At 44.2% G+C, this 20,856-nt stretch overlaps 1 protein-coding gene across 4 annotated transcripts in view; it reads right to left on the bottom strand.

The window, feature by feature from the left end:
* Window positions 1–1,087: 1,087 nt before the first annotated feature.
* Window positions 1,088–20,856, bottom strand: part of kank2 (KN motif and ankyrin repeat domains 2) — a 54,504-nt gene continuing 34,735 nt past the window's right edge. For 3 of the 4 annotated variants that reach the window (XM_041235710.1, XM_041235712.1, XM_041235713.1), the window contains 11 exons: window positions 11,147–11,249; window positions 8,980–10,782; window positions 8,244–8,483; window positions 7,437–7,545; window positions 6,519–6,818; window positions 6,035–6,122; window positions 5,106–5,325; window positions 4,126–4,268; window positions 3,480–3,680; window positions 2,338–2,436; window positions 1,088–2,161 (listed from right to left, as the gene is read on the bottom strand). In XM_041235710.1, coding sequence (XP_041091644.1) covers window positions 2,111–2,161; window positions 2,338–2,436; window positions 3,480–3,680; window positions 4,126–4,268; window positions 5,106–5,325; window positions 6,035–6,122; window positions 6,519–6,818; window positions 7,437–7,545; window positions 8,244–8,483; window positions 8,980–10,782; window positions 11,147–11,183 — 3,291 coding nt within the window. In that variant the 5' untranslated portion in view covers window positions 11,184–11,249 and the 3' untranslated portion in view covers window positions 1,088–2,110. Of the gene's footprint in view, window positions 2,162–2,337; window positions 2,437–3,479; window positions 3,681–4,125; window positions 4,269–5,105; window positions 5,326–6,034; window positions 6,123–6,518; window positions 6,819–7,436; window positions 7,546–8,243; window positions 8,484–8,979; window positions 10,783–11,146; window positions 11,250–16,342; window positions 16,646–20,856 lie in introns of those variants that run through there. The other variant, XM_041235711.1, reaches the window with a different exon arrangement.

The following is a 20,856-nucleotide window of genomic DNA, read 5'->3' on the forward strand; positions in this document are numbered from 1 at the left end:
TCTAGAGTCTGAATAAGCAGATAAGGGTTATCAACATGAACCAATGTTACTGCTTTATTGATTCAAAATGTCATAAACAGACTGCTGAAGTGACCTGAAATTTATATATATATTATATATATATATATATATATATATATATATATATATATATATATATATATATATATATATATATATATATATAATAAAAACGCAGCTGTTCGGTTCTTTAAAGGAGACAAAACATCTGTTCATTTAACAAAGAGGATTTTAAGACTGGCGTTGAGGCTTTGAAAATGTGACCCAATACAAAGTTTCATGAAACATCATTGACAGTTTCTAAAGATTTTACTGACAGAACTGCTTGTTGTATTAAATTGGAAGCACTTAACCTATAAAGTGTTTGATATGATTCTGTTTACTTGATTGACAGTTTTGTAATCTATTATTAATACAAATACTAAACACATAAGATGGTCTGCAGAACACTCCACAGATACCTACTGAAAATGTCCACAGATTTGGGCCGCCTCTACTCCTCGCTGGGATCCTTTCAGAGCCGACTTGATAAAGTTCTGAGATCAATTGGCTGCTCAGAACCAGACGAGCACGGACGGGCCGAATGGCCTCCTCCACGATCGTAAATGTTCTTACTCTCTTTTGTTCTAAATGAGTGCTAATCAGAGTCTGTGAAACTTCTGTTAATGAGAAGACACACTGTTAAAAAATGTAATTAAATATAAGAAGAGTCACCTTGTTTGGGGAAAACATCGATCTGACATAAGAAACGGGAAAGTGTGAAATGTACAGTTCATTTTATACACAGGATCAAACCTTTTTTTCTGCACAATTCTGGAGAGACAAGTAAAAACAGGAAAAACACAAAGAAATAGTGAATGTTCAATAAAATACAAAAATACCGTACAATAATCAGGGTCCAGGGTTTATATATAATAGATATAAAGTATTCAGATTATACATAAGTACTAATCTTAAACTACATGTATAAGAAAGCTTTCAAATAAAATTTAAAAGTAGTGTTTTAAACCTTAAAAAAAAACAGCTTATATTGCTTTTCTGTTTTATTTGGCTTGCATTTTTGTGTAGTTTTGATTTTAAATAAAGGTATAGTATTGTAATTATGTATATATTTTCACATACTATATAACATTTTAAAAGTATCGAGGCGCAAAAGATGCATAATGAAGGTAGGACCTTGTAAAACAAAAGAACCTCATTAAATAAAGAAGGGGTTTCCGATTGAAGTCCTAAATGTAACCCAAACCCTAAATTTTCTTTAAAGAGGTTTCATTAAGGTGCAATTCCAGGGTTCCTGGAAAAAGGGGGCAGCGCCTTCCAGACTGACGTTTGTGTAGCTGTGTAATGATTTAGATACAGACACAGCTGCAGTGAAATGTAAAAAGAAATATTAATTTCTGTGCTGGAATTAAACTGGGTCGTGTGTGTGTGTTTTATTTCTGCACATTACATAAAAAATATCTATATACATTTTTCTAAGATGACAAGCAACTTTTCTATAGAACCCACAGTGCTACCACTCTGCAACGCATTCTACCTTCCTTCACGCCACTAGCTTTTAGACAAACGACCTGTTTCAGCAGTTGATATGGTGCAGTGCTTTGTGCTGTGTAGGGTCAGAAACAGATACCTCCTGATTGAGAGGGATAGGTACAGAACAGGGGTGTCCAATCACTGTCCTGGACAGCCTTTCCCCTCCAGGTTTAACAACTACAATGACATAATGAACTGCTCCCGAATGGAGAGGTTTAATTGGTTCAATTAGACAATTTAGAACAGGGTTGGAACAAAGACCAGGAGTGGAAAGAACGACTCGGACCGCCCCTGGTGTAGAATAGTGCAGAGGCTCCGGGAATCTGTAAGGCGTTGTTAAAATCGAGCTGGACGGACCGATAAAGGAGGTCTTTATTCAGATCCAGAGCCGCGGCTCCTTAGCGAAAGTCTTGGAAGCCACGCGGTTGAGGAGGGCTCCATTTCAGAGCAGTTCATTGTGGAAGACAGGAGATCATTATATTATTATAGCACATAAGAAATCAAAGCAGTTCTCCCCCCTTTTTGAAGGGGCAGGGTAATCTCAAACCCTCCGAGGTTACTTTGCCTCAGTGGGTGGACTTGTCCCAAGTAGTGACTTCTGGGCCACCTGAAAAACAAAGTAGGGGGGTGAATAACAGTAAAATATACACAATCTTAATTGAAAAGTTAAACATTGGGTGTGTCTATTGCAGATCATAACAATTCGTTGTTTTCCCTCTACTTTCGTCTGGGTGGTTTAGAATTGAGCTTTGTCTCCCCCTGGTGGTGGAAGATGGTACATACCGGGGAGGGGGGCTTGGCAAAGTTGAGATGGGCATAGAGGAGGACGGCGATGTCATTCTGACTGGCTTCCAGAGCGATGGACAGGGCTGAGCTGCCATCCTGAGAGATCAGAGAGAGACAGAGAGAGAGAGTCAGGAACGCCGGTCTAAAATGGTTGCTAGACTGGAATTCAAATGCAGGGGAAAAGCATGAAAACGAAGTGTATTTGTTAAAAGGCTTCAAATAAGAGTAGTATTTTTATTGCAAATTTGGTATCTCTTATCAGTTTATTTTTTTGTTTTACAAATAAAAAAAAAAGTGGTGCAAGCTTAGCACGATTATAAATACTTTGTGAATAAACCCCAGGGTTTCCTGACCACCCCTGACCTTTATCTTAGATCTCATCAAAAGAAGGACTGACCACCCCTGACCTTTATCTTAGAGCTCATCAAAAGAAGGACTGACCACCCCTGACCCTCATCTTAGATCTCATCAAAAGAAGGACTGACCACCCCTGACCTTTATCTTAGATCTCATCAAAAGAAGGACTGACCACCCCTGACCTTTATCTTAGATCTCATCAAAAGAAGGACTGACCACCCCTGACCCTCATCTTAGATCTCATCAAAAGAAGGACTGACCACCCCTGACCTTTATCTTAGATCTCATCAAAAGAAGGACTGACCACCCCTGACCTTTATCTTAGAGCTCATCAAAAGAAGGACTGACCACCCCTGACCCTCATCTTAGATCTCATCAAAAGAAGGACTGACCACCCCTGACCCTGCTGCTGCTTAGCTTTTCTGAGATCTGAGCAGATCACAATCCTAGAAGAATACTGACTAGAAATCACTCTGTTAAACTACTTCGCTTTTCTGAGAGAGAAAAACCGATCACAATCCAAGAACAAGTATTGACCAGACCTGACCCTGCTGCTGCTGCTTCGCTTTCTGAGACCTGAGAAAAATCACACTTGGAGAAGAAGTACTGACCAGACCTTGAGCAAACTTCTTAGAGTTATTGAGTCGATCGCAATACAAACATTGAGCCAATCACAATCCCAGCAGATCACAATCCTAGAAGTGCTGACCAGGCTTGACCCTGGGGCAGCTGCTTATCATTCTGAGATCTGGGTGGCGTGGCGTGGCAGAGAACCAACTTACGTTATCCGTGAGCGTGGCGTCACAGCCCGGCACTGCCAGCAGCTGCTTCACGATGTCCACGTGTCCGTGCTCGCAAGCGCACATGAGCGCCGTGGAGCCGTCGTGGTCCTGCAGGTTGACGTGTGCTCCGCACGCCAGCAGGGCGCGCACCATATCGATCCGGCCGTGACTCACTGCCAGCATCAGGGCTGTCTGTCCCGCCTGCAAAGAGGTGGGGGGGCTGGATCAGGCAGCAGACAAATACAGCAAAGCTTTGTCTTCCCCTGGTGGTGGAAGATGGTATGACCGGGGAGAGGCTGCTTGGCAGAGTTGTTGAACCAGAACATGGTCACTCTTCCAAGTACAGTCATTTTGAGTGGCATAAATGAGTATTTAATTAATCAGTGCTAATCAAGCTTGCAGTGAAACCTGGAATGGGTGAAACTGCTATGGGACAGGAGTCTTATTACCATCGATGGGGATTCCCAGGTACGGATAAAAATGTGTGGGGAAAAATTTTTTTTAAAAAAATCGGGATTCAGCTGGGGGTACAGGATGATGAAATCAGCCCTTTTAGTATCTTATTAGTTCTCCTCCTGGGTTTTGCATTTCTAGTGCAGATCGCCCCTTCCCTTGCCCCATCCTGCCTCCTTGGTCTGGCTCTCACCTGGCTGGCCTTGGCGTTGACGTCTCCCATCCTCAGGAGCTGCATGACCGTCTCCAGATCACACTCGGAGCGGAAGGCAGCCAGGGCAGTCAGCATGATAGCAGTGTAGCCTGCCTTGTTCTGCTTGTCTGGGTTGCAGAGACCTGCGAGAGAAAGACTTTTAAATCGAGGTACGCTGGCTTCCCTTGAAGCTGCTTGAGCACTGCATTTAAAATGCTGCTTCTCTCTTTCAAGGCTACGTTCTGGCCCTGCCTGTCTGCATCAGTTACTTGTTCCCTGCAAACCGTCTCGTAATTTGAGATCAGTAAACAATGCTCTCTTGGTAATTCCAAGAACGGGATTAAAAACCTACGGGTTCAAAGGCTTTCAGTTTGCAAGCTCCTTCACTTTGGAACTCACTTCCAGCTTTTATCCAGAATGTTGAGTCTGTCAGTATTTTTAAATCAAAGCTCAGAACATATCTCTTTGATTTGCTAGCAGTTTGGAGCTCTCTTGGCTTGCTGTGTATTTTTGCGAAGTGCTTTGGGATGCTTGTACATGTAGGGTGCTATATGAATGAAAGTGGCATTGCACAGCATTGCACGGCACGGTAGGTAGGAGTTTGCGTTTATGTGAATGGTTTTGTAACCTCCTCATACCCTGTACTTCTTTTCAAAGAAATCTGTCCAGGATTGTTCTCTTCAAAGATCTTTCAAAACTAGAAAGTGTTTTATTTTTCTAAAACTGGGTTGTGGATTTCTGTGAAGAGCTCAATCTGAACGATCGAACAATCTATTAGTCAAATAATCGACTAGTCGAAAAATCAAGCACTAGAGTAAAACAAACAAAGAAAAAGGGCAGGAACACAGGTTTTAAAACCTTAGATAAAAGCCTTTGAAGGGAACGTTCTTCGGCTGTGGTCTGCAGTGTTAATGGCGCTTCCTGACCGGCGAACGAAAGCTCTGTAGGTTTCTAAAAGGGCGCCGGGCGCAGACGGTTACCTGTGTCCAGCAGCAGCTTCACCACAGCGAAGTTGGAGTGCGACACGGTGTAGTGCAGGGCTGTGTTGCCGTTGCCATCGGCCATGTTGACGATAAACGCCAGCAGCTGCGGTGACAGGGCCCTGAACACCGCCATGTGCTGGCGAACCACTTCCGGGTCGGCTGCCTTGTGACAGGAAACGCGCAGCCACTCCTGCAGCACCGCGGTGTAGGCTGCCCTCTGCAGGCGGAGCGGGGGAATTGCACGTCACCACTTTTTATTATTTTTTTTTACAAAACCCCTTGTTCATTTACGCAGTTTGCAATCATTCTAACTGCTGCCAGGTTCTCCAAGGTTTAGTTTGACAGTTTTCTCAAAATCAGCGTTTTGTGCTCACCTGGAGAATCCTAAGTGTCAGCTACTCTGTGTTTTTAGAAGGCAGAAAGGGGGAGGTGGGGGATGACAGAGCTGAAAGGGCTCACTGTCTTTACTACTTTACCTGGTAGGCTGTTCCATGCATTTACAACTCTCTGTGTAAAAACTCACTGTTACTCAGCTTCTCAGTTCTCTCTCTGCTAAAGTCGTTTCTTAGGGTAACTTTATCTGCAGCATTTAGCGACAGAACCACTAAGCCTGATTGCAAACGCCATGAAACAGTAGGGAAATGGAAGCCATACATTGTTACACATTACTTTAAGACTGTATGTGCACAGCACCGTATTGTTTATGGAAAACACTGAATTAAAAATAATAAAATAATAATAATAATAATAATAATAATAATAATAATAATAATAATAATAATAATAATAATAATAAAGTAAAATAATAAAGCTTGATGCCTACATTTCACCTGCATATTTTAAACAACGGTTAACAAAATTCTACACTTTAAACATTTAATAATTAAAAAAAAAAGACAAATAGAAATACAAGGTAAACTCTGTACCGGTTCTTGGTGGCTGAACGCATTGGGCTCCCCCAGAGCTTTCTGCAGGACCGTACAGGCTGAGACCAGGCTCTCCCTCAGCTCAACACTGCAAAACACACCCAGGTGCACATGAGATTCGACTCTTTATTGAGCTTGTTCCACGAGGTACAGCCCTGATTACTCGAGAGCTGCCGGCTGTGGAAACGGGGATAGGTATTTCTTTGTCGAGTTTAATTTACAGCTCTGGCAAAGGTTTTGCACTCCTATAGAACAAACTGATTTTACTTCATAAAGTCGAATGAAACCTGCTGAATGATGCTACGTTAACATATTGAATTACTTACAGCTTTGTAGTTTTCCATATACTTAATGGAAAACTGATGCATTTGCTGTTGCATGTTGCTATGTTTTTACTGCGGGACACTTTTTATTATTAGAGTAAATGGCCCCTGTTCCAACTTTCCCATTAAATAAATCAATAGGACAGACGCAGTCACGGTACCTGCTGTCCTGTGTCCCCTCCCTCTCCTTCGCCTCCTCCTTCTCCTGTGGGGAGGGGTTGTCTGGCGTGGGGGTGGTCTGACTCTCACGTAGGGTCTGAGGTGACTCTGCCTGGGCAGGGGCAGGGGCAGGGGCAGGGGCAGGGGGGTCCTGTGCGGGGGTGGTTTGGTCCTTGCTCCCCTGCGCCTGTGTCCCAGCCTCAGTGAGTCGCTCACTGGCCTCATGGTACTCGCTCTCCTCGCTCTCGTTCTCCTCCGAGCTGGACTCTGAGCTGGACTCCTCTGAGGACGAGGACTCGTAGCTGCCCAGAGAGAGAAAAAACAAACAAACAAACAAACAAACACGACAGGCGTGTCAGCAACATTCTCCAGATACACACAATATTCTGAAGAGCCTACACTACATAATCTTAACACCAAGTTTTAATGGCAGTTGCATAAGTGGTTCTCTAGATGCATGCAAAAATATGCGCAGTGTGACTCAAACACTTACCAGTACACTGTTAAATCATCAAGCAGCATGTTTATTTCTACAGATTTTTTTTTTTTTTTTTTTTTTTAGAATCTTATCTCAAGAAACCCAAGGAAACTTTCAGGTATTTTTAAACTATTGAATGTTCAGCAGTTAGAACATAAGAAAAGTCTGGGAATGAACCCATCAACCCGTCAAGGCTCATCCCTTGTTAGCACACTCTTCTACTGGATGGGTTATGGGTGATGGTGTTGAAGCAGTTGAATGAGACATCTTTTTTTACCAATTCTCAAACAAGTATGTTTTCGTCGTTGCTTAGAGTTACTGTTATTTGATCGATCTTTTACCTACGGCAGGACAAGCCACAGCTGTGTTTGTTTTAGAGCTTTTAACAGCACCCTCAGCTACAGGCAATGCCCCTAAAAGTACGAGAGAATAAGAGTCTCACCCTCCATTGACTCCCGCAAACTGCAGGTTCTTCTTGGTGGTGGGGGAGTCGGAGGGGCCGAGCTGGTCTGGCCTCTTCATGATTGATTTCAGACTGGACGAGGGAGAGTCTGAAAGGGAAGGAGCAAAGCCTGTATCAGAAAAGAACAGTCACTTTGTTGCACTTAATTGACGTTTTTATATTCGTGAAACGTTTGACTTTGAGGAGCAGAACCAAGCAGTGCTTGAAACGGCTCACTTCTATATTCCAAAGACTTGAGCAGCGGCACTTTTTAATATAGCCAGAAATATGATCTAAAGTGCATGTGGAGATTTGAGAAAGTTCACGCTGTGTGCAAGAAAACCGCCCCCCCCCCCCCCTTGCATTTTTCTGCAGATCACGTAAGTGACCAGCATTCCACGGAATTCCACGGGATAGTCTGGACCAACACTCCAGCTGATGAAACTTGACATCTATGTCTCTGTGTACCGATATTCAAGCACTGGAACAAAATAACTTCCCAGAAACACTGCCCTGTGATAACAGTGCTGCCCCTCTGCAATGCTGTAGTCGTGAGACACACTTAAATGACTGTGCTACTTGTGTTCCGCTATAACACTGAAATGATTGCTTGTGGAAACTTGTAACTGGTTCTATGGTTGCGGTTAAGTGGGGAGCACTGTGACTAGTTTCGTTTAATAATGGATATAAATATGTAGAGTGACTCTGATAGTTTGGTATTGCACAAAAATAAAAGAATTGTGTATGCAGTTTCATAGCAAACTACATGCAGATTTGTGGGGTTATTCCACAGCCTGTCTCTCGCACCTGGCTCCTGCAGCTCCTCGCTCCCTGCCGCTGCATTCATGAGCGCTTCGTTCTCCGCTTCGACCTCCTTTAACCTTTGACACAGAGGCGCTTGCTGATTGGATACAAGCTGGACGGCGCTAACTGTCTCCATGACGACTGCCGGGCTTGAGACGGGCACCGAGGAGGACACCTCACACTTCGGAAGGACCTCGCGCACCTCTCTGGAGCAGATGGCGATTGGCAGCTCAGGGGACGTGTCTGAGGGAAACAGCACCATGAGCCATGAGAGAAAAAAACTACACCAACTGCAGCGTGCCACCAATATTCCTTTGCACAATGCAGTACAGAACAGTTTCAGTGCTATGCTCCCCCTTTCATTATTCTGTTGTCCGGACCATTGTTAAGTCTACTGTATTCCTCCTTCTAACGAGAATGCATTTTCCCCTAAAACCTATAATGAAATATTACTGCATTTTTGATGCAATAAAGCAGAGTCAATGTTGCCCTTTTTTGTTTGACTACTGCAAAGTTAACAGCGTCCTCAGTAATGTATTAGTATTGCCCGCTTTGTGTTCAGCAGCCTCATCTAAATCCTGCTATTTTAAGAGGATTCATATATTTCCCAACCTCTAGTTTAGCTGTGTATTGTTTGTTGCTGTACCTGTAGTTATTCTGTCTTCCAGTGCAATATAACCTAAACCAGGGCTGTCTGGTGAATATTCAAGGTCATCATACAACAACCCCTGACTTGTACCTGGTACTCCTGCAGCCCCATCCATGCTCCTCGCCTCCCCCTCTCCCTCTCCGATCCTCAGGCTGTTCTTTTCCACCTGGTGGCCCCCAGTCTCGGCGCCTGCCTGTCCGTGAACGGGAAAGGTGGTCTCTATGGTCTCGTTGCTCCTGTAAACAATGTATGGCACTCCCGCGGGCGACCTTGCTTCCTCCTGGGCTCTGCTGTGCGCCCCGCTTTCCAGGACTCCGGGAGGCGTGCTCATAACGACGTTCGGGACACTGCAGGCAGCTGGGGCTTCGGCTCTCATCGGCCTGTGCGCAAACGCTGCTTGATCCGCCGCGAGGGCCACCTCTTGGCACTTCCTCAGTCCCACCACCGCTGGCTGCTCCAGGGTATAAACCTGGATGCCCACCGTCCTCTGTTCCTTCTTCTGGGGCTGCTGGTTGAAGGAGACCACTGTCTGAAGTCCTGGAGCTTCCCCCGGGCACCCTATCTTGTTGCTGGTCTCCTGAAGATCCTGCCACCCAACACTGGTCATTATAACCGCGTCGGCCATGGACAGCTTGGCATCCTGGCTCCTCTCTGTCGTCTCCTTGCCCTGCTGCTCCAGCCTTTGATGGGCAGTCTTGAGCTCTTGCAGGGCCTTCTTTAGCTGGGTCTCCAGAACCGTCATCTTGGTCTTCAGGCCTTCAGTGTTCTGCCGCTGCTGTTCCACCTCAGCTTGGGTTGCCTCTGATGACAGCCCCAGGTCCTGTTCCTTCACCACCACACCTACATGCCTCACGTCAACTGCCTTCGAACTTCCACCATCCTTCACACATCCTCTTCCCTCTTCTACTGCTTCCGTTCCCACGCCCACCGACCTCACTTCCTTCCTGCCTCCCATCTGCCCCAGCTGCCTGGCGCCGCCCACTATAACTGTATCCTCGATTTCGCACCCGGAATCCTGGCGTGAAGCGTTGGCAAGTGTTGGCGACAAGACCTTGCCCCCTCCTCCAGTGCTGTCCTCTTCCGGGATGTCAATGTAAAGCTCCCCCCGGGGTCTGGGCTTCCCGAAACTCATGCTGTGCCCCAAGAACTTCTGGCTCTTGAGCTGCACGCTCAGCTGCCTTTTCTCCTCCTGGAGGACAGAGATCTTCACCTGCTGCACGGGGATCACCTTCACTTGCTCCTCCAGCTCCCGGATCTTCCTCAGGGCCACCGCCATCTGCTCCCTGACATGCTGAAGGTGAGCCGGAGTGGGGGAGACCGGAGTGGAGAGCCCCGAGCTCATGGGGGTGAACTGCCCCCCCTGGGTTCCGTTCTGGGACTTGGAGTAGGGCTGGTTCAGAGAGGAGCCCACCAGGGAGCTGGCGGACCCCGACACGCTGCTCTGCATGCTCCCCAAGTTGGAGAACGGCTGCTGCCTCCCTGCTGAGTCTGTCTGGTTCTGCTCGAGCTTCTTGCGGGCATCCAGCAGGGTCTTCTCCACCCGGGCGTTGAAGCCTCCAGCCAGGAACGGGGGTCTGATATCAGCCCTATAGGAGCCGTGATACCCTGGCGCACAGTATGAGAAGGAGGAGTGGCGGCTGTCCATGCTGATGTTGGAGCACAGGGACTCTGTGGAGGTCCACCAGGAGCCGGTGTAGCCAGAGCCCCGCGGGAGGGAGCTGTAGCGCGGACGGCGGTGGATGGGCACCTTCTTGATGGTGTTGCCTTTCTCGATGTCATTGACGTACTTCAGGAAGTCCAGGTCCAGCCGGTAGCCGTAGGGGGTCTCCACCGAGTAGGGGAGCTCCTGTTCCTTGCCTTGCAAGGCACTGGGGGAGGTCGGGTTGGATTTCCCTGGCAATGTGAAATGCAGACGTTTTAAAGGGCATCCTTGGTAGAGTTTACCACAATACATTTACACGGTAATTTAGCAGCCCCCCCCATGCTTTCTCACATGGTTATATTTCGCATTAACCATAGTATTGTAAGAATGTATAGACACACACTTGAAACATGTGATACAAATGACTTATTTTCTGTCCTACAGTATCCCATTCTTTTAAAAATAGTTTACCATGCCTCTGTTCTTTACAGTGCTTACCTATGCTTTATCATGCTTTCCTGGTGTTAAGTAAAGTAATTAAGTGCTATAAAGGCACATATAAAGACTAATTTTCTATTTCACAATAGGAGTTGTGTAAGGCAGTGTTTTTCATACCTGGAAAATTAGGGTCCATGTGAAGTACTTGAGCCATTGTCAGTTTCTCTGTCACTCATTCAGCCTCGAGGAATCGCAAACTTGTCGACCTAAAAGCCGCCAACTGCAAAAAAATAAGAGACACATTAGCACGGTATGAAGTAACACATTCATTTTTCTTTGCAAAAATCACAACACAAGCTGTACTTATGTAACTTGATACTTCACATTTAAAACGTAACTTTTGTGGCTGACAAAATTAGAGCAAGTTACGATAACAATACTGTATAGTTAAAGAGAGAATTTAAACAACAGGTAGATGCCAGTTAAAAACGCTCCATAAAATTACAAAATAGCCTGTCCTCAATTTATTCTTTAAGAGTAGAGTTTCAGATAGTGCTGTTATATCATTGTATTTTATGCTTACTAGATTAAATATGCCATGCTTTATCAATACAGCATACAACAAGGACCAGTGTCTTTACTCCTATACTCCAGCAGAGTCTGATCAACGTGACGATGTTGAAAAACTTCAGCATGCAGTTCCACACACACAGCAAGCTTGTTACAATCAATCCTGAAGCTGCACTGGAGCAGAATCACCAGTGTTGTTTCTGTGCACATGTCCTGGGTCCCAGGAGCTTGGGGTACTCGTGCTGGCTTTAATAAACCAGGAGCCTGGTTGATTGGGAAGCAACAGCTTTAGTTTTGCCAGTGTAGCTCTGCAGAGATAGATCAAGGGCTTTCTCAGTTCCGCTTCTGTAGTTTTATTGCCTCATCCACAGAACTTGTTGAGCACGCTGTAGGCAATACTATAGCTCTGGCCAAAAGCTTTGCATCACCTAGAATTTTAGGATTGAAAAAACTATTATATGAACATAATTTTGATCTTTTATTTAACATCATGTAATCAAAGAAACTACAAAATGATATTGCAAAAAGTCTACCAGGAACCATAACAGTTAGATTTTGAAGTGTCACATTTTTCAATTTTATGGAAGTATTTGGGAAAACTGCAAAGCAGTGTGCAATTCAATACGTTAACGTAACATTATTCAGCAGGTTACATTCGACTTTATGAAGCAAAATGTCGAATGAAACCTGCCGAATAATGTTATCTGAGCTGTAGTGCAAGTCTATAAAACACCACTGCAGTTCTTTTGTCTGCCTTGCATTGTCTGCTACACAGAGTTACAAGTCGAGGACCAACATCAGCCCTTTCAAATATGCTCTGTTCATTTTACAGCTAAACAGCAACAGCTAACTGCTCCAGGTCTTAATATAGGGCAGTCAATTCCCTGGCTCAGATCCACCTTGCCACATCATTTGCTCCTGGTGAGACTGGCTTAGTCTTTCCTAATAGTGACTGTATGTACTGTTATGTACCTCACAAGAGTACCCTTGGCAGCAGAGGCACAGAAATGTAATCGCAGCATTTGAAATAGCTCAGATAACACAAGTTATTAAACACACTCTCTCTGTCAGACATGCACCATGAATTAGGCAATAAGATTCCTTTCTGCTTACGATGTTATTTAAAAAAACAGTTTGGGGAGACAGTGCTGTGTGTTGACCTCTTAACCTATTGTATAAAGAAAAAACAATACTACAGTATTGTAACAACATGCCCTAAATGTCAAAAGCACCTTAACTACTGAGCTACTCAAACCCACTGCCTTCCACACTGCAGCCCAACGATAACCGCTGAGCTACTCAAACCCACTGCCTTCCACACTGCAGCCCAACGATAACCGCTGAGCTACTCAAACCCACTGCCTTCCACACTGCAGCCCAAGACTCTAACCACTGAGCTCAAACCCACTGCCTTCCACACTGCAGCCCAAGATAACCACTGAGCTACTCAAACCCACTGCCTTCCACACTGCAGCCCAACGATAACCGCTGAGCTACTCAAACCCACTGCCTTCCACACTGCAGCCCAACGATAACCGCTGAGCTACTCAAACCCACTGCCTTCCACACTGCAGCCCAACGATAACCCAGCTACTCAAACCACTGCCTTCCACACTGCAGCCCAACGATAACCGCTGAGCTACTCAAACCCACTGCCTTCCACACTGCAGCCCAACGATAACCGCTGAGCTACTCAAACCCACTGCCTTCCACACTGCAGCCCAACGATAACCGCTGAGCTACTCAAACCCACTGCCTTCCACACTGCAGCCCCACGATAACCGCTGAGCTACTCAAACCCACTGCCTTCCACACTGCAGCCCAGCACTCTAACCACTGAGCTACTCAAACCCACTGCCTTCCACACTGCAGCCCCGATAACCGCTGAGCTACTCAAACCCACTAACCACTCTAACTGAGCTACTCAAACCCACTGCCTTCCACACTGCAGCCCAACGATAACCGCTGAGCTACTCAAACCCACTGCCTTCCACACTGCAGCCCAACGATAACCGCTGAGCTACTCAAACCCACTGCCTTCCACACTGCAGCTCCAGAGTAATCAGTGTGTTACTGCATACCGACATTCCATCGCTAAACGTTTTTATCTTCGCCACTTATCTGATTCGCCGCATCCAAGCATTAGTCTAGTCTGGCAATTTATATGCAATTAGATTGAGCACAACCTCAAAATGGGATTAACTGGGGTAGTACCATCCCACAGTAAGGGGATCAGTATTGAACAGCTTGTGTTAGGCGAGTTCAAACTGTTTGAGATTTGACACCTTTGTTACGTACTATTAGTACAACAGACTGCAGTAAACGACATGATCTTTAAACCACAGCATCTATAATGTGCCTTCTGCCACAAGGGGAAACAAATATGTATAAAAAGAATATTAAAAAAAAAAAAAACTGTTTGTGATTATCTAGAGTTTAAAGCACGCCGATGAGGTAATGACTGCATCGAAAGAGCTTAAGTTGGCTTGAGAGGCTCCCTGGCTTCATAACTCCAGTGCTTCTGGCAATGTAATTTTGTTGTACTATGTGTGTCTGCGTTAATGTGTGTGAGCGTGCGTCAATCACTCTGCTTTAGAAATAAGGACATTTCAGCTGTACACCAACATGCTGAGGACAAAAACCACAGTCTTATTTTGTATTGTGAACTTAAAAAAATATCTGCTTTCATTATTCATTAAGATAAAAAAAAACTAAAAAGTGCAAAAAATAGTTTTGTTTCTCCTCTCTCTCAATGCGATGCCCTTACTTGTGGAGCTGCGTGTGTGTGAGTGAGTGTGCAGCCACATCTATACTGACCAGATGTAGCTTGCAAGCCTGCAAACGGCTCATAAGAAAAACATTAATCCCAGCTGAAACAGCCCGGGTAGGAAGAAAGCCAGTCTAAACAATGAGAAACTGTTTGAGAGTCCCTGGTCATGCCCTTGCAGCGCACTGCCCTTCCAGGGCCACTGCTATGGAATTGTATTTCATTAGGAATTGAATACATGAGCTCTGAAGTTTAGGATAATTGTAATGCATCAATTGAACATTGGCGTTAATGCCCTTTTATTGAAGATAATCATTTGATTTGCTTGTTTAGATGAGCCTTCTCTGGCATTGTGCTTCTGACCTGTCTGACAAGTCAGTGTGGCTCTGACTGGTCATGCTTTGCAGTTTGGTGGGCGTTTTATTTTCTTTTTTGGTCCAATACACCCACTTTCACACTGCAGCCCGGTGCTCTAACCTCTGAGCCACACTCTTCAATCTAAGGGGTTAGGGGTGGGTAAATGCAGCTGCAAAGATACCCCACAGGGCAGTAAGGGGTTAACAGTGTCTTGGCAGTTCTAACGAGGCATTTCCTGGACTGTGGGCTGATAATCAGAAGGGTTAAGATTACCCCGATCATCAGATCTTCCTTGCATTGGCATTCGTTGCTTTTGAAATGTGGAAACATTTTGCACGCATGGGAACTGCAAGAACATCCTGTAGCTCTCCTCTACTATTGCACTCAGCCAGGCACAATCCGAAAATATATTCTGGTCAATCATATAACAAGATTTTATAAAATATAAAAAACTTTGACATTTCAGCCTGTTACCGAGTTTCTTTTCAGCATTTCTAAAAAAAATAAACACGTACTGCTTTAGTGCTCGAGTCAATGCAGAAGCAGTATTTTTAAATGCAGCTGTTGGATCCTCCTTGGAAACTGGTAACGGATTAAGGCAGATCTAATCACGGTATTTATAGATGCTGCTTTAATGACAGTCACTCCGACAGCACAGATGTGATTATCCCTGGTGCAGTTTGTGGCGTGCGGGGCTATCAGATCTCTGTTCCTGGGATAGGAGGCCAGATGTCTCTCGCTTGATGGTGGTCTGTGGATCGGATTAAATGATCCTACACGCTGCTTTGACAGTTTGTCCGAAAGTGTGGTTTGAAGCTTGACCGCTCAGTTGCTACGAGAAAGAGAAGGGGGCTAGGTGGTGCAGTGGGTCAACCCACTAGCCTTTCACCTTTGGAGGTCTGGGTGCAAGTAGGGCATGTGAAATGGATTAGTGGTCCGCCACTTAAATGCATACTAGGTGCCCGTCTAGGTGCGATCACGGAGTCTTAAAAGAGTCACTGCATTGCCAATGCAGCCCCAATGCTGAATGGCCAAGGCAGATCGTTTGCGGGATGGCTCACTCTTGTACTGTGCCAGGCAACGTTCCCTCGGCTTTCGTTTGCCAATTCTAAATGACAGTCTGTGTGACGATGCTCCCTCCTCACCTTGCAGCAGCAGTTCAAATGGGGGAGGTCATTAGCAGCAACGTAGCCTCAAGGGGACAGAAATGTCTTTGTCTTTTTCTATGGGGGAGGGGGAACGCACACACCTTGACATCTAACTATAGCACAGGAAGCTAAACAACTATAGTATAACGTATTTGCACAGTGTCTAGCCCTTCATCTCTGGGGACCAGGGTTCAAATCTGACACAAGTGAAACGAGCTTGGTGTACTGAACGCAGTTCGCAAGGGACTGCAAGGTGAAGCACTGAACTGCACTGCCATGTAGAACAACCACTGACACTGGCAGCCACACAGTACAACAAAGAGGGGCCAGGCTCTGGATGAAAGCTGGGGAATGCTACAATGCTACATCGCTCTACCTGCAGTCTGTGGAGAAAGACACCAGCTATCTTCCTTTCTCTGTTTGCATTCCTGTCTGGGATCATTGACATGCTAGCGCACACACACACACAACATAACACAAACCCAGTAGAGTGTTGTACAATATGACAACCCCAGACCACAAAGACCTTACCTTCATTTGTCAGCTGTCTACAGTGCTTAGCTACCCTCTGCCGGTCTGCATTGTTCTCTTAAATTAATGAACGTATTTACATTGCTCAGCTGGAAACACAATCGACAGTGTCTGAACTCCTCTGGGTCTGTTATGGTCTGTCGCTGGTGAAAAACGAGATGAAGCCGATTTCTGAAGCGAGTTGCCGTGGTTACATTATTTATGAAAATCTTTGCGCCCATGAGCTGAAAATGAGGCAAAAAAATTATCGCAAATCTCTCTCTAGCTTGCTAACACACTTTCTCTTCCTCTCTCTCTCTCTCTCTCTCCCCCTATCTCTAGCTTGCTAACACTTTCTCTCCCCCTCTCTCTCCCCCTACCTCTCTAGCTTGCTCACTCTTTCTCTCCCCCTCTCCCTACCTTGCTATCACGCTCTCTCTCTCTTGCTTGCCAGCTCTCTTTCTCTCCCCCTCCCTCTCTCCCTCCCCCTCCCTCACACTGAGATTTCCACAGCAGAAAGCGTTCAGTTGCAGCGTCATGTGATTCTGTTTATCAGCCTGCTGTCAGAGGTTCAATGCGAAGATCTCTGTGCTTCTGCAAGCCCTGGTTTTGTTCAGCACTGCGCACTCTAGAGAAAGAAAGACTTATTCATTATCTCACAACAACACCAGTGCTGAATCCTGCTAGGGAAACAGCAACGAGAACAGGGCTTCTCGGGGTCCTGCTCATTTTAGTTCTGAAATGGCTTAAATCTCTTTATACTCAGTCTTGGAACGATGAACAGGAACGAGGAACGATCTAAACAGTGCTGGATCTTAATACTGCCAGCCAAAAGTTAACGCCTTTCACTGCATCACCTAGAATTTAAGAATTGAGACATAATTAAAACAACAACTACTACTATCTGAACATGATTTAGAGCTTTTATTATCATGTAAGCAAAGAAACTACTCAATGATATTGTAAAAGTCTACTGAAAGCCATAATAGTAGTTACAGTATTTTATGTTAGATTTTAGACAAAGAAGGAGAGGTGATACCTTTTATTGGACTAACTAAACAATAATTAATCACAAGGTCTCTTCTTCAGGTGAAAGTAGGAAAGAGAGATTGATGCGATATAATTTTGTAGTTTCTATGATTGACATGATGTTAAATAAAAGATCTAAATTATGTTTGTTTATTTTTTCACTCCTAAAATTCTCGGTGATGCTAAACTGTTGGCCATAGCTGTGGCGTGTAGGTGGGCCAGTTTATTTCATATTCAATACTTCAGTTTTTTTCCTTACGCAATGAAAGGCTGCACAGATACAGCACAGTCTCACACACCAATACATGTTGCTGTAGTTTATAAGAAGTGAAGGACAGCTTCTTGAAATGGCTTTGCTGGTTTAATCACACTCATGTGTTGAAACCTGTTTAACATAAATAGAAACTACTCTTCGCTGTAGGATCGTCAATGCATTTGAAGACAAAATAAAGCCCCAGACACAAGTGGAATGAACTGCATTGGCCAAACTGTTCAATGAATATACAAGGTACAGATTGCTTATTTTTTATTGCACAAAATCACTCCCAAAACTTGTATGCAAGAAATAAACGTCAATGTATGCAAGAAATAAACGTCTATATATATATATATATATATATATATATATATATATATATATATATATATATATATATATATATATATATATATATATATATATATATAATTTGAATATATAATTCAAATTAAACTCCCATTTCCTGTTTTTTTAAAGCTTCAGTCTTAAATCGTTCAAGCTGTCAAGCTGTTGGTCATTTTTTCCCTTATTTGCCAGACTAATAAAAGGTTTGCTTTAAATCTCCTTAAAGAAACTTTTAAAATCCATTCCCTGGCTCTCGTTGGCTTTAGTACCACAGTCACTGCTCCCCGAATCACTGCGTAGTGGAACTTTCATTTTTAACACGTTTCGGAACTTTGAAAGACGTGTCTTGTATTTGTGTCACAGCAATATTCATCCCTGCATTGGATTCCAGAGCCACAGCTTACAGGGTTCCCCTATTCTCTCCTTTGGAAAAGCTTACCACAGTAAAATAATTGGGGGACACAAACATGGTAAATGCACAGCATGGGAAAAGCATTGGAAAACTGCTCAGTTACTGTGCAGATGTATTGTGGTAAACTTTTGTAAGGGCTGAACTGGCGTGGGATATATTTTTGTTAACATGAGTGGAATAACATGCTCTCCGGGACGAGTTTTGAATATGTCTTTGCTTGCAAAGACATATTGTCTGGTGTGCTTCTGAAATCCAGGATGGAGCTGTGCTTCGATAGTTCAAACAGTACTGCCACACCGATACGTGTTTTAAACGTCTGATATCACTTCTAATTTCTATTGTTGATTTGAGGTGGACCCTGATTTCCTAGTCAAGAAATGCCAGCTACCGATCTAGCTGCGTGTGATTCACTGGGACATCCTCCTGCTGTGGATAAAAACTGTACACCACAATCATGCACTACCCTCTATATACAGTAAATTATAATCAATTTGACATGCACGGTCTTAGCATTCTCAGCATCCAGAATCTTCCTTCTCCCTTTCTCCAGCCCCTAAAATTGCCACACGTTCTATGTTACTCTTTGAGAAAAAGCAACTACCTACAGCAGTAGCAGGTTATAAATGACATCTACAGAGGTTGGACGGATGCTTCTGTGTTGCCCAAGGCGGCTCTGGGCCCCACTGACAGTGTTATGGCAGGTGTTTCTATTATTATTTTTTTTTTTATGAGTGGTAGGAAAATGGATTTCGAAACGTTGGCAACAATAAACGCTGAAATGCGCGTAAAAAAAAAGAACCCCACCGTGGACCTCCGAAGGGCACCAGTGAAGCGTGCCAAGACTTCACGCCAACCTGGAACACACTCACCAAGGAGACTGACCCAAATTTCACTCCGCAGTCTTTTCTAACTAGTGCCCAAGAAAACTAGAAGAGATGTATTAATTTGCTGTGTGTGTGTCTATGAGTCATAGTAAGCCCTTTAACCACATCACTGTCTACCTACCTGTGTGGCTGGAGAGCTGCTATTACACAGTGCTCAAGGCTGTTGTTTTAAGGCATGGCAGATCTAGTGTGAAGAGATATTTCCCAGGAAATACAATTGGTAACACTTTCCATCAGGTGTCCCTAATTACTGTGTATTTACAAAGTAGTTACTTAGTAAATGCATGTGTACTTACACATCGTTACAATGTTATTATGCACAGTTACAATGTACTTAATGTGTATGTATTTTTGCACGATACATGTAAGCATACAATTGTATCAGAGTTAGGGTTAGGGTTATATCTTGCAAAACAATATACATGAAGTATATTGTAACTATGTATAGTACCATTGTAATTAAGTATTTTGTGATTTTTCATTTTGGTGAAAGGTGCTGAGAGAGAGAGAGAGAGAGAGAAAGAGAGAGAGAGAGAGAGAGAGAGAGAGAGAGAGAGAGAGAGAGAGAATATTCCTCTATAAAACAGGGCTAGGACATTCACATGTGTGAGCTTCCCCGAGCATTTCTCTGTGGGGGAGAAGGAGAAGCTTACTCCGAAACACAACTCCAGACACATTTGTAAATTATATTTTCCTAGTTCTATTCTGCCATTGACCACTGCTTTCACAAACCCTGACTGGCACCAATCCCAGACTACCTAATGCTACCTAAAGGAACTCCAAGACTATTGCTATAGATCAGGGTCTGTGAAACCAGCCATACGTGTTCTATAGCAATGCATTGTGCAACCAGGGACTCTTCATGTTCCAATTATTTTATTATTTTCTCCCAACTTGGCATATCCAATTATTTTTAGGCTCAGCTCACCGCATTGACTCGGGAGCGGCGAAGACGAACACACGCTGTCCTCCGAAGCGCGTGCCGTCAGCCGACCGCGTCTTTACACACTGCAGACTCGCCCTGCAGCCACCTCGGAGCTACAGCGTCGGAGGACAACGCAGCTTACAGGCAAGCCCGCAGGCACCCGGGCCAGACTGCAGGGGTCGCTGCTGAATAATGTTACGTTAACATAATGAATTACACACCGCTTTGTAGTTTCCCATATACTTAACTGATAATTGAAAAATGTGACATTTCAAAATCTATCATGAAATACTGTACCACTTATGGCTTCCGGTAGACTTTTGCGAAATCATTTTGTAGTTTCTTTGATTACATAATGCTCAATGAAAGAGCATACATATGTTGGCCACAGCTGTAGAGCTAAAGTCTAATCAATCAATAAACCCTCTAGTGAGGATTTTGTGTTACTTCAGCATGGGTACAAACTCATGTAATTCAAGTGTTCACATTTTCCTGTTTTCTTTTTGCAAATGCGAATGGAGTCGTCACTGGAGATTTCAGGTCAAGCAGTCAAGATTGAAATCTATTTATGGATACAGCTCTGTAACACTCTCTTTTAAAACCGATCGGAATTTTAAATGATGTTCTAGAATGTAATTTATTATATGTAAATGCATTGCGATAATCACAACTGTACTTTTC

Source organism: Polyodon spathula, chromosome 38 (genome assembly GCF_017654505.1).
Source record: "Polyodon spathula isolate WHYD16114869_AA chromosome 38, ASM1765450v1, whole genome shotgun sequence".
Taxonomy (NCBI): Eukaryota; Metazoa; Chordata; class Actinopteri; order Acipenseriformes; family Polyodontidae; genus Polyodon; species Polyodon spathula.